The sequence below is a fragment of the Squalius cephalus genome (assembly GCF_949319135.1).
Source record: "Squalius cephalus genome assembly, chromosome: 1".
Lineage (NCBI taxonomy): Eukaryota > Metazoa > Chordata > Actinopteri > Cypriniformes > Leuciscidae > Squalius > Squalius cephalus.
In genome coordinates, this window is record NC_137122.1 from 36,881,952 (window position 1) to 36,895,434 (window position 13,483).

General features: G+C 38.0%; 1 protein-coding gene across 5 annotated transcripts in view; it reads left to right on the top strand.

The window, feature by feature from the left end:
- septin9a (septin 9a) overlaps window positions 1-13,483 on the top strand; it is a 105,911-nt gene that overhangs the window by 29,176 nt on the left and 63,252 nt on the right. For 4 of the 5 annotated variants that reach the window (XM_079887891.1, XM_079887892.1, XM_079887895.1 and 1 more), the window contains one exon: window positions 1,088-1,768. In XM_079887891.1, coding sequence (XP_079744017.1) covers window positions 1,088-1,768 — 681 coding nt within the window. Of the gene's footprint in view, window positions 1-536; window positions 612-1,087; window positions 1,769-13,483 lie in introns of those variants that run through there. The other variant, XM_079887894.1, reaches the window with a different exon arrangement.

The window sequence follows — 13,483 nt, forward strand, 5'->3', positions numbered from 1 at the left end:
AAATTACCTCATAATTGTAAAAATAAATAAATAAATATAAATATATATATATCGAGAAAATCATTTGAGGTCAAATATAATCCCTTAATAAGGGAATAAAAATAAAATAATGTTCTAACACTCCTACTGCTTGCTAAGTGCACAAGAAGATGCAAGAAGTTAAGGAAAGAAAGCCCACTGTTTATATTAAGAACAAGATGCCTGGCCACGAAAATATTTCATAGTTTAAGAACTATGACTCGACAAAGAAAAATGGATTCAGTGATTATTTTACGTCATCGCGTATTCCTAATTCCCATCATATGGATCCTGAACGCTCAAATAAAGTGCATAAACAATAGGCTATATGTAGGCCATATATTGCTGTTTATTAGGTTTTATGTTTTTCTTCAATTCAGTTTTATCAATAAGAATGTTTATTGTACCTACATGCATACAGCAGTTCTCGGTTTAATGACTCGGTTTTTGGCTCCCACTCGGACCGCTCGAACTGTTTGTGAGCCGACTCATTGATTCAAAAGCACGATTTGGTGAGGAAGGCTGTGTTTTAAGGCGCGAGCTCCCTCAAACTGCAGATATGTTTACGAAACATTTGAAACGTGTGAAATCAGGTATTTTAAAATTTCAAAAAAAATTTAACCAGACAAAAAGCCTACTCTTTAAGCTTATTTCCCCAGCGTAAAAGAAGCGTTTGTTTCAGCGTCTTGTTACATTTGTTACAGAGATTGTTGCGACCGTGCGAACTTTGTTTATATTTTTAAACCATTGAAAAGGGTTTTTACATTTTACGCATTTTCTACCAGTCAACTCAAAATGATGGACTGATGATTATATCAGTCTGGCTTCTTTAATTTTTATTTAGGCCTATAGGCTATATTTATTTTAGTAAGGCAACTGTGTTCCTGTTTAAAATATGATTTAGTTGTAGGTTTAGTTAGTATAAATCCTACCTAAACATAACTACAAATAATTATTTTAAGTATAAATAAATGTATTTAGTTAGTTATCTATTTTAAGTAGTTTTTATGTTTTGAGTTTTGAAAGTTGCCTGGTTTTTATGCACATTTGTGTTCATATTTGTTCACAGCACTAAAGAGGTCATTTGAAGTGGAGGAGGACACATCCACAAACCCTTCTCCTATTTCCCGTAGAACAACCAACCCTCTACGCTCCTCCACCTCTTCTACAAGCAGCCGCTTCTACGATGCGAGATCCCTCAACTCCGAATCCACCTCCAGACATGCTTCAGATTCCTCCTCCAACCAGCGCTCTCCAAAGTCCAGCCTGCGGCGCATGGAGTTATCGGGGGGCCGCATCCAAGACACTGGGTCACGCAGGACAGAGCTCTCCATCGACATCTCCTCGAAGCAGGTGGACAGCTCACCCAGTCCTGGTATTGCCCGCTTCGGCTTAAAGAGACCTGAGGTCTCGCTCCAGAATAAAACCACAGATGCGCCAGTTCACAGAAGGGCTGAGGGTAACCACAGCAGACCCCAAGAACCTCCAACACCCCCTAGGAGAGCTGACCCGCCAGTTTCTACGTCCCGGATCCCAGAGCTGTCCCAGAGGCGAGCAGAGCCTCCAAGCCCTCTTGAGATTTCAGCTCCATCTAGACGGGCTGAGATGCACATTAACAGACAGCTGGACACACCGTCTCCTGCAAGGGAGTCAGAGAACAGCTTCACCTCAGCAGCCAGCATCACTCCTACCTTCAATGAATACAAAACCCCTCCATCAGTACATGAAGCCCCTGCAAGGCCTCTAGAGAGTAAGTCACATGTGCATTTTCATTTATGAATTGCTGTCTGGCTAGATGCCTACATGATCTGCATCTGATGTTTACACTGTGAAGTGCACTTGGAGTGTCTGTTAAGACTATTTCATATATTGTACAGTGGGGTTTGAGTCTGAGTAAAACAATTTTGCACTTTTCTAGTTAAATTTAAATCGATGCGCTGCCCATGATATTTACGATTATTCCGATAGCACGTGAAGGCAGCATAACCCCTAACCTTCCCACACACCCTAACAGACAGCTTTCATGACCAATTGTAAAGACCTTTCAGCAAGCCCTATACCTTTCATCATGCCCATTACTCCGACCTGCTGATACCCACACTTGCACATGGTTGCACTTGCCACAAATTTGCAGTACTAAATTTGTGCAGTTAAATTAGTGCACTAAAGTAGTGCAATTAATCGCAATATGTTTTGGTATTTTGTTGAAAATGATAAGTAGACCTAATTAGATTTGTGTTGTTACCTTGGTTGGTTTAGGGTTGGACAGCTTTTCATATTCTTCATATTCTGTGCGTTGGTTTGTTCAAAGTAGATACAGAAAGTTACTTTTCCATTAAGTTTATCTTTAGGGGGATTTTTACCTTTTATAAGGAGATTTTTTTTTTCCCCTTTCCTTATGAAATGTTTGTGTCATCTTTACGCAGTTTTTGCGAAGGGATCCACCCCTATTTTCATGTTTTAATTAAATTTTAAATCCCAGATCATCCACCCAGACTTTTGAACCCCACAGTCAGTTCTAATGGAATCGAGGTGTGCCAAAGATTAGTGTTTTGAGAAGCAGGGGCCCATGAGAACGTCTTCTTCCTAAGCACTCTTCAGTTTGAGTAGTGATCAAATCACACAGAATCCCAGCCTATGGTAATGAGAAAAACAGAAACTCCTCATAGGAAAGAATGTTGGAACTGTATCATCAAGTGAGATCAACAGATCTGATGCATTGTTTTAGTACTGGATCAACACTAAGATTATCGAGATTCCTTTTAGGCAGTAAAGAAGAAATATGAAAACTTTCCAAAAATTGGTGTTGCTGATTCAAAGTTGAACGTAACCCAAGCAATGGCTATTTTTGCACTCATTGTACTGGAAAGGCCTGTTTTGGGGGGTCAGTATTAGTTATTCTGAGTGCAACACTGGCTTAGAAACCATATTCCAAAGTCATGACTAAAAACTGTGCATTGAGCCAATCTAGGAAAAGGTTAGTGAAGCTTTAAAGCACCAAATAAAGAAGCATTTATGTAAATCTTTAACACAGAAACAATAGTTTTTCTTAACCTTGTGCTAATTGTCATTACCTTTCTATATTTCTCTCAAGGTTAAAGACATAGCAATGAAAATTCTGTCATCAATTACTCACCCTAACGTTTGTTCATCTTTGAAACGGCAGCTTAATCCAAGAGATTTCATTTAGGCCTTTAATTCATGTATAAAATAGCCTACATCAAGTACGATCAATGGAATGCAGTATCAACCGTACATGGATGACGTGGAAGAACAAACCTTGATGGTTCTTTCACGTCAAGCAAGCAAGATTGACCTTCTGTTTTTGAAACGTCAAAGTTCTGGTGGAATGGGCTTTCAGTGAAGGGACAGAAATCTCTCAGGTTTTACAAAGACACGTTAAAGTCTTATAGGTTTGGAACGTCATGAGGATGAGTAGTACACTACACAGTGTTTCCTATACATTGATTTATTTGTGATGGCTCGCCACAACATCAACACTGACAGCCACAAATAGATTTCAGTGCTTCCCATTTATTAACTAGACTGTGGCAGCCTGAAAATATACTTAAACTTCTCATAATAACATAAAAGGTCTTTAATGTTGTGTTTTGCTTCATTGCTGGCAAACAAACTAAAATCCAAAGTGTGATGTGGCTTTGAGTCCTTATCAAAGGATTGTCTGTCTGTGATGCGCAAAGAGAAGTGTGCACTTTGCTCACGCGATCAGCACGTGATCAGCTCAGTTCACAGTGTGTGAATGAATGCAGTGAACTCTATCTGTGCATGTGTTGAGCTTAGCATGCATTTGAGAGTGTAGCGGGCACTGGTTTTGCATTATTTTCACATTTGCATAGTTGACGATTACAGCATTTCACTAGATTTGTAATGAGACGCGTTTGTAAACTTGTTTTCTGCCAAAATATAAGCTCGACTGCAGTTTCCGTCAAAATAGAAACTCACCCGTAGAAATTAGGACAGAACTAATTATGAAAATTTTATTTATTTTTCAGTGCATTTGTTTTAGAATATAATGGCTATTACTGTCATAGGAATAATATTATAACATTACATAATACTAATAATAAAAATAATACTAATAGTGTAATGCAGACTGAGACAATATCACAACTAAAAGAAGTTAGAGTCTCCTTTGAAGTTCAGGTATAAGTCAATGCACAGTTGGAGCTCTCTGAACTACCAAAGTGCACCAGATTGATGAATTTAACTTTAAAATTTGCATTTTTTCCCTACATGATAGTACATGATAACAGAATTTTCATTTTTGGGTGAACTATATCTTGTTTTTCTGTCTGTTACCAAGCACTTCCATTGTAAATTCATCTGTTTCTTATTGGTGTTATTGGTCTAAGTTGTCCCCCCATCAGATTTCATATTTGCATATGAAAGATTTATAGTCTCTCGTGGCTTTCCTCTCCCATCTGGCACAATTGTTGTGGGTGAGATTGTGAGAACACAGCCTTGCACTCTAGCTAAGGGGCTTGTTGGTTTGAGACGCATGCATGCAGCTGGTGGGTGTGTCTGTCCAGATCTGGAGTTCATAAAATGTGCTGCATAAAAATAGACACTGTTTAAACTTTTACACTGTATACAGAAGATTGCATCGTAAACATTGAAGACAACATGACTGGTTTGTTTCATCTGATTTGTTTTCTTTGAAATGCTCAATTGACTGCATTGAAAAGCAAGCGTGTGCTTTATACACAATGGTTTTTTCTATTTTCCTGTTTTTTTTGGGGGGGTGTTAGTGTCTTTTCACCAGCCCAATTGTACTTCTCTTGAGTTTGAGTATAAAATAGGTCAGAAACACTGAAAGAGATGGGAAAACCTTTTCAGGATGTGATCCAGGAAGCATGCGGCACATTTGGGTTTAATTAGTGTTCCTGCACAGCCTCAGCGTGGATGTAGCAAGCAGAGCCCTGCTGACACAGCCCAGATAAGGAGAGGCAGAGAGAGATAAAGCACTATGTGCCAGGCAGGCCAAATGAGTCACTGTAAAGTGTCTAGATGAGGGGGAAAAAGAGTGAAAACGAACTGACCTCTGAGTAGGTTTTTTTTTAACAGATGTAATTTTTTAAATACTGGATTATATATTTGTTTTAAAGCGTTTATGATATCAATATGCAATATGCTGCAGTTCATTGATTTGATGCTGTTCATTTATGCTGCAATTATGATCGTTGTGATATAAGTCATAAAACATCACACATTGATTTAGTATTTATTTATAATTTTCTTTTTTTTAATGTAACACTTTCACTTAATTTGACCATTTACATTTTGTAATTTACATGCCATGTGGGGGATGTTTAGCAGAAGCTAAAGCTAAATTTAGCATTTGCTCTTGTTGGTATTTAATTAACTTGGCTCTAGTATAATCACATTTGTGTGCAAATATTAAGAGAAGAACCATCAAAAGACTGCAGTAGAACATACTGTTATATTGAACCTATTGTTTGTTGAATTTTATAAGGATGAAATGTATTATTCAAAAGTTTTTTTTTGAAATAAACATTATCCAGCAAAGAAGTAATAAATTGATCAAAAGTGACAGTAAAGACATTTATAATGTTACAAAAGATTTGTTTCAAAAAGTTGCTGTTCTTTTGAACTTTCTATTCATCAAAGTATCTTGAGAAAAATGTATGTTTCCACAAAATTATTAAACAGCAAAACTGTTTTCAATATTGATAATATAAATAATTGTTTGTTGAGCACCAAATTATAATATTAAAATGATTTCTGAAGGATCATGTGACACTGAAGAGGAAGGATCATGTGACACTGAAGACTGAAGTAATGTTGCTGAAAATTTACACACCTCAGCCTCTGTCTGTGAATAAGAGACATCTTTTAAAAAATCTTACAGACCCCTAACTTTTGAACAATAGTGTGTATGTCACAGTATGTTTCTTTGTTATATTATCTAATATATAGTGTATTGTGTCATATTGTTAAACTAAACACTTACACATTATTTTGTTTTAATATCTTTAAAACCAACGGTATGCTTTAATTACAACAACAAAAAAAAAAAGATATTAATCACTGATAACATAGACATTGAATTTGTTGTCCACTGAAACCAGTTTAATTTCATCAGTCATCTAGGGCTGTGTGTTGTCTCAATTTATATATTAATACCGGAGGCTGGTGGTGTCATGCCTCTGATATTGCAAAAGTTGGTCCAGGTCACACTCTTCATGAGTTTGAGAAAGGAAGCTTTACTTTTTGCTTCTGATACATGACCTTTAAGAGATGATGAAGAGGTCTTGCTCACTAGTTTGTGTTTTAAGTCTGTTACTCATGAACAATTTGAGCATTCATGACTTGAACAGTGACTGCTGGATGACTTGATTGTGACTCGTAGGGATGAGAGGGAGATGAGCTTTCACAATGAGCTGAATAGAATGACACATTTACCAAGTGTCCATTCGTCTGTTTCTGCCATCCTGCCGTCTGAATTCCCCCTGTGAATGTTTGTGGGAAAATTCCTTCTGATTCAGATCAGCCAAAAAGAAGTTCTGTCAGAAAGCTAGTTTTGTTATTGAAAGTGTCTTTTGATTGTAAAATGTACAATGATTTACATTCCAAAAACATTTTCCCATCTCAATGATGATCGTCGAAATATGTCTAAAAGGAAAAATTTGATGTGTAGTGATTAGTGAATATTCTGCTATGGGAATTGTGCACTGTGAGGTCCTCTAACTTATTGCGAGTATCTTTTTTCTCTATTTTTTTCATACTGTGTGTTCAGAGAGTTTATAAATATGTGACGCTGGACCACAAAACCAGTCACATGGGTAAATTTTATGAATGAATAAGCTTTCTATTGATGTATGGTTCTTTAGGATATTACAATATTTGGCCGAGATACAACTATTTGAAAATCTGGAATCAGAGGGTGCAAAAAAATCGAAACAGTGAGAAAATCGCCTTTAAAGTTGTCTATTTATGTTCGCGACTGTGCTGCATTCACTCACAAAAATAAATGTTTTATATATTTACGGTAAGAAATTCACAAAATATCTTCATGTAACATGATTTTTACTTAATATCCTAATGATTTTTGGCATAAAAGAAAAATCGATATTTTTGACCCATACAATGTTTTGCTGGCTATTGCCACAAATATACCCGTGCGACTTTATGACTGGTTTTGTGATCCAGGGTCACATATTATTCAGAGATAGCCTGCCTTTTTGACTAGTCACAGAAATTGGTGGGAAGACCTTCAGTGACCTGCAGTCCGTTGTGTGTGTATTCCCTTCTCCCTCAACCCTGAGACTAATGGAAAGTTATATCCCTGCAGGGACTGACTCTTGTCATGCCAATTTTCTCTTAAATGAGGTGTGACCTCTGATTAGACCCCAGCCAGCCTACCAGACCTCTTGAATTTGTTCTGCTGATACACAGGGCCATCAGCAAGCATTTGGAAATTGGATTTGCATATTGCAAGGAATGTTATGGCATTAAGAAATATTGTTATGGTGTAGATTTAGGTTGTCTGCAACCTGCACATTTTTTACCGGGGATAATAGACATTTTTATGTCTATTCACTTCATATGCGGGTGTTTCTTCAAAAATCTGCTTCTTTGGCTCTGTGAACCTAGACTGTGAAAAGTGTGTTTAAAGAGAGTTTTTGAGTAGTTTATGATATATTACTTGCCCCCTAAAAAGTCCAACTGTATTTTTTGTAATTTTCCTGAAACTTACATATTGTGCATATGGTGTAAATTACATTTAAACATTTTTAACTTTGCATAACTTTACAGGACTATGCATAACTTGACAGTTACATCTGGACTGGAAATTATTAAAATGTTAAAATATTGATCACATGTGGTACTTACATTGCATTGATTTAGATTTGGTTTTCTCCAAATTTCTCATATGTATGGTTTAGATTTAATGTGTTTTCCTCTGAAAAATTGTGTGTAGTTGAAAACGCACACATATTTGTTGGAAAAATTAAAGAAAAGCTCTTGCTTTGTTGGCTTCATTAGGAAGTGATCTAAAGTGGAGTTCATATTCTTACACAAACACTCATGCGCACATTCACACAAGCTTCCTTCCTTGAGCCATCAGCTGTGACTCGCTGACCTTGCTCTGTTTCCTTTGGACTCAACATGGTAAACGGCGTAGAACTGCTCCCAGCATTTGCAGGAGCATTTTAAGTGTGTTCATGGGCCTGTTGAAACTATGACCATCGTTTATAAGGAGCTGGGGACAGAAACAGAGAATGTGTCACATTTAGGTCATCACTGTCAGTCTGCTCTTTGCACAAGGCTGAGATGAATGGGGAAATAATTACTTTAGTGATTCAGACATTGTTCAGACACGTATACCTCCTGTTTTACTTAAAAGTGACCTCCACCCTGACTTCAGGAAGTAGTCTGCACACATCCATGTGTTTTATAAGGCCAAAGCCCTTGCTAATAGTCTGAAATGTTTTAGAGATATGCACTTAAAGGGATAGTTCACCCAAAAATGAAAATTCTTCATTATTTGCTCACCCTCACCTTGTTCCAAACCTGTACGACTTTCTTCTGTGGAACTGAAGACAAAGACCAGACCATAATTTGAAGGTTACTAAGATCCTAATTGTGGTAATTGTCCTTGGCACTTGATTAAAAATGTCATTTAAATTGCTTATTTTTTGTGTTTTGGTCAGAAAATTGTTTACTTCTAAATATGGGAAGTGCATATTTCACAAAGGACAATGAAGTATGTACTTCTAAGCCAGTACACGACTGTTGGAAAATACAGCACCATAAAATTGTGTCTTCATGACGCATCAAAGAACCATCAAAAGCCAAAAATAGGGTTGCGGGTAGTATTAACTCAGAAGACTTTGACATTCTGTTTTCAATGTGCTATGATTTAAGAGAATACAGATTCAAAATGGACTTAATCAATCCTGTTTCTTCTATACTGACAGAATAGAAAAATATCAACCTTGGCTCACTGGAAAATATGCGCCTCTGCCAACATTTTTTTTTTTCAGTACCCCAAAAACATACCTACAGTATACATACAATCCATTGCAGATTCCAGCTGAAATTAACATGAGGCAGTAAAACGCCAACAACTTTTATTCCTTTCAAACAAATTATGATTACTGGGGCAAATGGTCAATTAATAAAGACTTGCCTTTGTGAAGTTCCTTGCACAATACTTGTCCTCAATACACTATTACCAAAGTGCAGAGGTCTTCAACCTTGCTCCTAGGGAGGAGGGACCCACTGTCCTGAAGAGTTTGGCTCCAACACACCTGATCAAATCAAGCTCTTTAGGTTCGCTTAAAATACACCTCCACAGTCAGACCAAATGGTTCTAAGAATGATAAAGAATGGTTCTAGTTGTATGAGCTTGGTACGTCACGGCACGATTAGAAACCGTTCTCGGCCTGGAATTCTGTTATTAGAATGTGTGTAGTGATGTCACCACTCAGGATTGGTCACCTATCTGCTGCCTGGCTGCCAGTTTTCCTGTAGCGGGCCAAGCCCACTATTTGAGCGAAGTTAGCGGAACGAAGTTAATAGTAAAAATTAAAGGAATATCTGATCATCCTCCATAACATGTCACAATTTAAATCGCATATCCATATCCGTTCCAGCTGGCCCTCTTCCGTGCGGAATGGAACAGTTAAGCAAAGAGAACGGTTTAACCCGACGGTGGAAAAGCAGCTAAGGTGTGCTGAAGGGGGTTGGAAATAAACTTTGCAGGACATAGTGCTCACCAGGTTATAACATTTCTAATGTAATAAACTTGCTCAGTAGCTCTCCTAGTACAGCATTCCAGTTGTGATGTGACGCATTTGGGTACAAGTCCCATGAAGTCCCATTTTCAAGTGCGATAGAGCATTAATCTTTTAGCGGCACTTGCCGAATATTTTATTTCCAAGCTGAACAGGCTATTAGCACCACTCACTGGACATTTCACTTTGAAAGTGTTGCAAAATATGCAAGAAGCAATGTGATAGAATTTTGCAGACATGTCACCACCACAAGCACATTTTTCCAATGAAAATGACGGTTTACAGTTTCAAACGGGTTTCCTGAACTTCCTTGCTTCTGTCATTGGTCGCTAAAACCGATTGTCCCTTGCCAAACTCACACCATGAAGGTCTGGATTCTCAGAGCAATGTTTTGATAGCATCACAGCGTTTATATGTTTTGGGAGAATCAACCTTCCAGTGTTTTACTTTTAATTGTCTCTGCAAATTAAACTTGGATAGCAAGTATTTTAACTTCGAAAAATTACATACATCACATCACCTTTATTGTCTGAAAAATTGTTTATTGCAGGCCATCGTCCATTACTTCACCTTTATGTGCACTAGATGACCATGCATCTTTTCTAGAGGGCTTAAAGGAGTGAGTTCCTGAGAGGAGTGGAATGCAAGGAGCGCTCTTAATTTCACTGTGTTTGGCACACACTTTCTCCTCAGAGAGCCCTGCGAATGTCAGCAATGGGATGATCTAGAAGTTTCCAGCTTTTTTGTTTTCTTTTTTTCTTGTGTGAGAAGTTACCGAGGAGACCGAGAAACAAAAGAGAGCGAGAGAGGGTGATCTGGAGGTTAGCACTACTCATTGATGCAGCAGTTAATGTCACAGTTTGCCAAGCGATCACAGTACCTGAGCAAATCTGTGCCTTCAGGCCTCTGTGTGTCACATTTTCAGCTTCTTCCCTTCAGCTGTCTGGTCAGAGGCAAGCAGACTGAAAATGAAAAGTATATGTTCGGATTCTTGAAACGTTTGTATTGATCTCATTTGAGGCTTCACCACATCAGCAAAATTTTCCTTTAGTGATTCACACACACACACACACACACACACACACACACACACACACACACACACACACACATACACACACAGTTTTGGATGGCTGAGTTGGCTTTGGTTGGTAGTTATTACTCAGTCCAGAACTATTCCTGTGAATAGTCCCCTCCCTCGATCATATTTTGTTTGTCTCTGAAAAGGTGCTGGCAATATTTTCCAGCTACATCAGTATCAGTTTCATTTAGACCAACTTTAGGCTCAGACTGTGTTCAGAATATAAAGAATAAGTAAAGGAAAAAGTGGATATCAAGAACTACATGCCTGTGAGAGTAAGAGAAGTACAGGATGTGGTTTTGATGGCTATTGTGCTTGGTTACATTTCTTCATAAGTCGTTTCAGGTTGAATTCCTATTAGAGTTGCAAGCTACGCTATCAAAGGACCTCTCACTTGCTCTTTTTCTCTTACTCTGCAGCTGCTTTAAGTGCCAGTAGGAGTCACTGTTCTACATGAGTCTTACCTATTTCCATCAGGTGAAGATATTAGGCCACATTTCCATCATGGCAGTTCAACAAACCTGTTTTTGAGATCAGATCTCTGTAATATATGATTAACCGCGGACGTGGTATTTATCCACACTGAGCTACTTAAATGCAGCTTTTTCTTTTGTAGACATCCATGACAATATTACTGTGTGATGCTGTGCTATCATGTGGCCTAATTTTTGTTGTGAAGTTGGATATTGATAAGACCTGGAATTTTACTGCCAACACAGCCAATAAAGCAACATTTGGCCAAATGTGGTTTCAGGAGCTCTTTTGTTGAGAGAGTGAGCAGATGTCTTGTTCAGAGAGTGAGCAGATGTCTTGTTCAATGTGATTTCTTCACTTTGTACTCACAAATAGGTTCAGGTCTGGTGTCTCTAGCAGAGGTTGTGCCCCCATCAACTAAGGATGAGGATAAAAAATTATATTTCACAAATTATTTTAGAGCTTGGCAAGTTGGCATAATAAGAAAAATATTTTCATTATAAAAATGCTCATGCCCATTTTAATAATTAACATGAATTTTCAGATTTAGAAATCACAATTTTAAAAATGAGGCCACCTCATATATCTAGTTTTTTCAAGGCTGTTGGAACTGTTGGAAAAAATACAGTTTATATCAACAGAAATATCCATTTTAATGCTTGTTTTGTCTAATTATAAGTCATCTTGTGGGCCCTTTGGAAATTTTCTGAGGCGCTTAGTGGGCCTTGGTCCCCCTGGTTGAGAACCACTGATATAGAGATACATATTATGCATTTAAGGGTAGATGAGCAAGTTGGTTAGTTCTTGTTGAGGGGTTATCTGTGAGATCAAGATGAAAACATGCAGTTTGCTCATGTTTAATTAAATCCCCTGCACATTTAGTGTTAATTTATGGAATATTCAGCTGAACTCAGTTATACATTGATACTGGTTATTGATACTGATATACTGTTATGGATACTTATGGGAGACTGAAAATGTTTGCAGCGCTTAGTTTCAGGTTGGTTTAAGAAAAATAATAGGTGCATTGCAGAGGGAGTAGCCTGTGATCTGTGAGGTCTGTGGTCATTTAAATCACAAAAATCATAGAGAAACCTCTGTGGTAGACTTATTGTGGTAGAAATTAAAATTTTGAAATAACCCTTTAACTCCCCCCACATGTGCTCCCCTCAGGACCACGTCACACACACACCGCCCCGTGAGACGCCTGCATGCTTCATTTGAAATGGACTTTACTGTGGCGGCTTTGAAATGCTAATAGCAAGAGTTTATTTCTCTTTGGTCGCCTCCCCCTCGATTCACACAAACAGTAGGAGTTTACATAGTTTTGATACATGCTGAATCTCTGCGTATGTGTGTGTGGATGTTTTCTATTCGGTCAGTGGTTCTATATTAACTCTTTGATTTGAAGCTTCACTTTATTTCTCTTTTCCCACAGAAAGAGTTGATCCTGAGGTTTGTTTGTCATTAGTTTTTGGCTTGGCCGATCAGTGGTTTTCAACTGGGTTTTTTTCAGTAACAATTAAGAAATGATCCAACACGCTTACTAATCATAAAGTTTTTTTCTTTTTTCTTTTCTTCCATAAAGCCAACAGAACCTACCAATGGCCTAGAATAGATCTCTGATCCGAGGGAGACGTTTAGAAATGGAAAGCGGTCTAGATGCAGCAGTTTTCCTACTAAGCCATCTTCCAACAAGGGTTCACATGTCTCCTCCTCAGGCTCTCTGTGCTGGAGAGAACAAAAGAGCTGCTGTGTGGTGCGGAAGTGAGTGGTGGTTTCTCGTCTGCATGAAGCATGCAGCAATTCTGGACGCATGGTGACAAACAGGCCTTTGACTGCATCTAACTCTGTTTTCTCTAACAGCCTCCTCACCATGACTCTACATTCCCAACAGCTCTGGAAAAAAGGGCGGCAGCTGCCCACTGAGGTTTACTGCTCTATCAGCTTTTTCCCATGTAAAAGGTTAAAAAAAATTATGTTATAAATTCGGTTTGGAGTTTTTTTTCTTTCTTTTTTTTCTTGCTCTGATATTGTAGTTATAGCATGTTGGTATGCAACTCTCAGATTGTATGTCAGACCCTTGTTGGAAGATGACTTAGTAGGAAAACTGCTGCACCTAGACCGC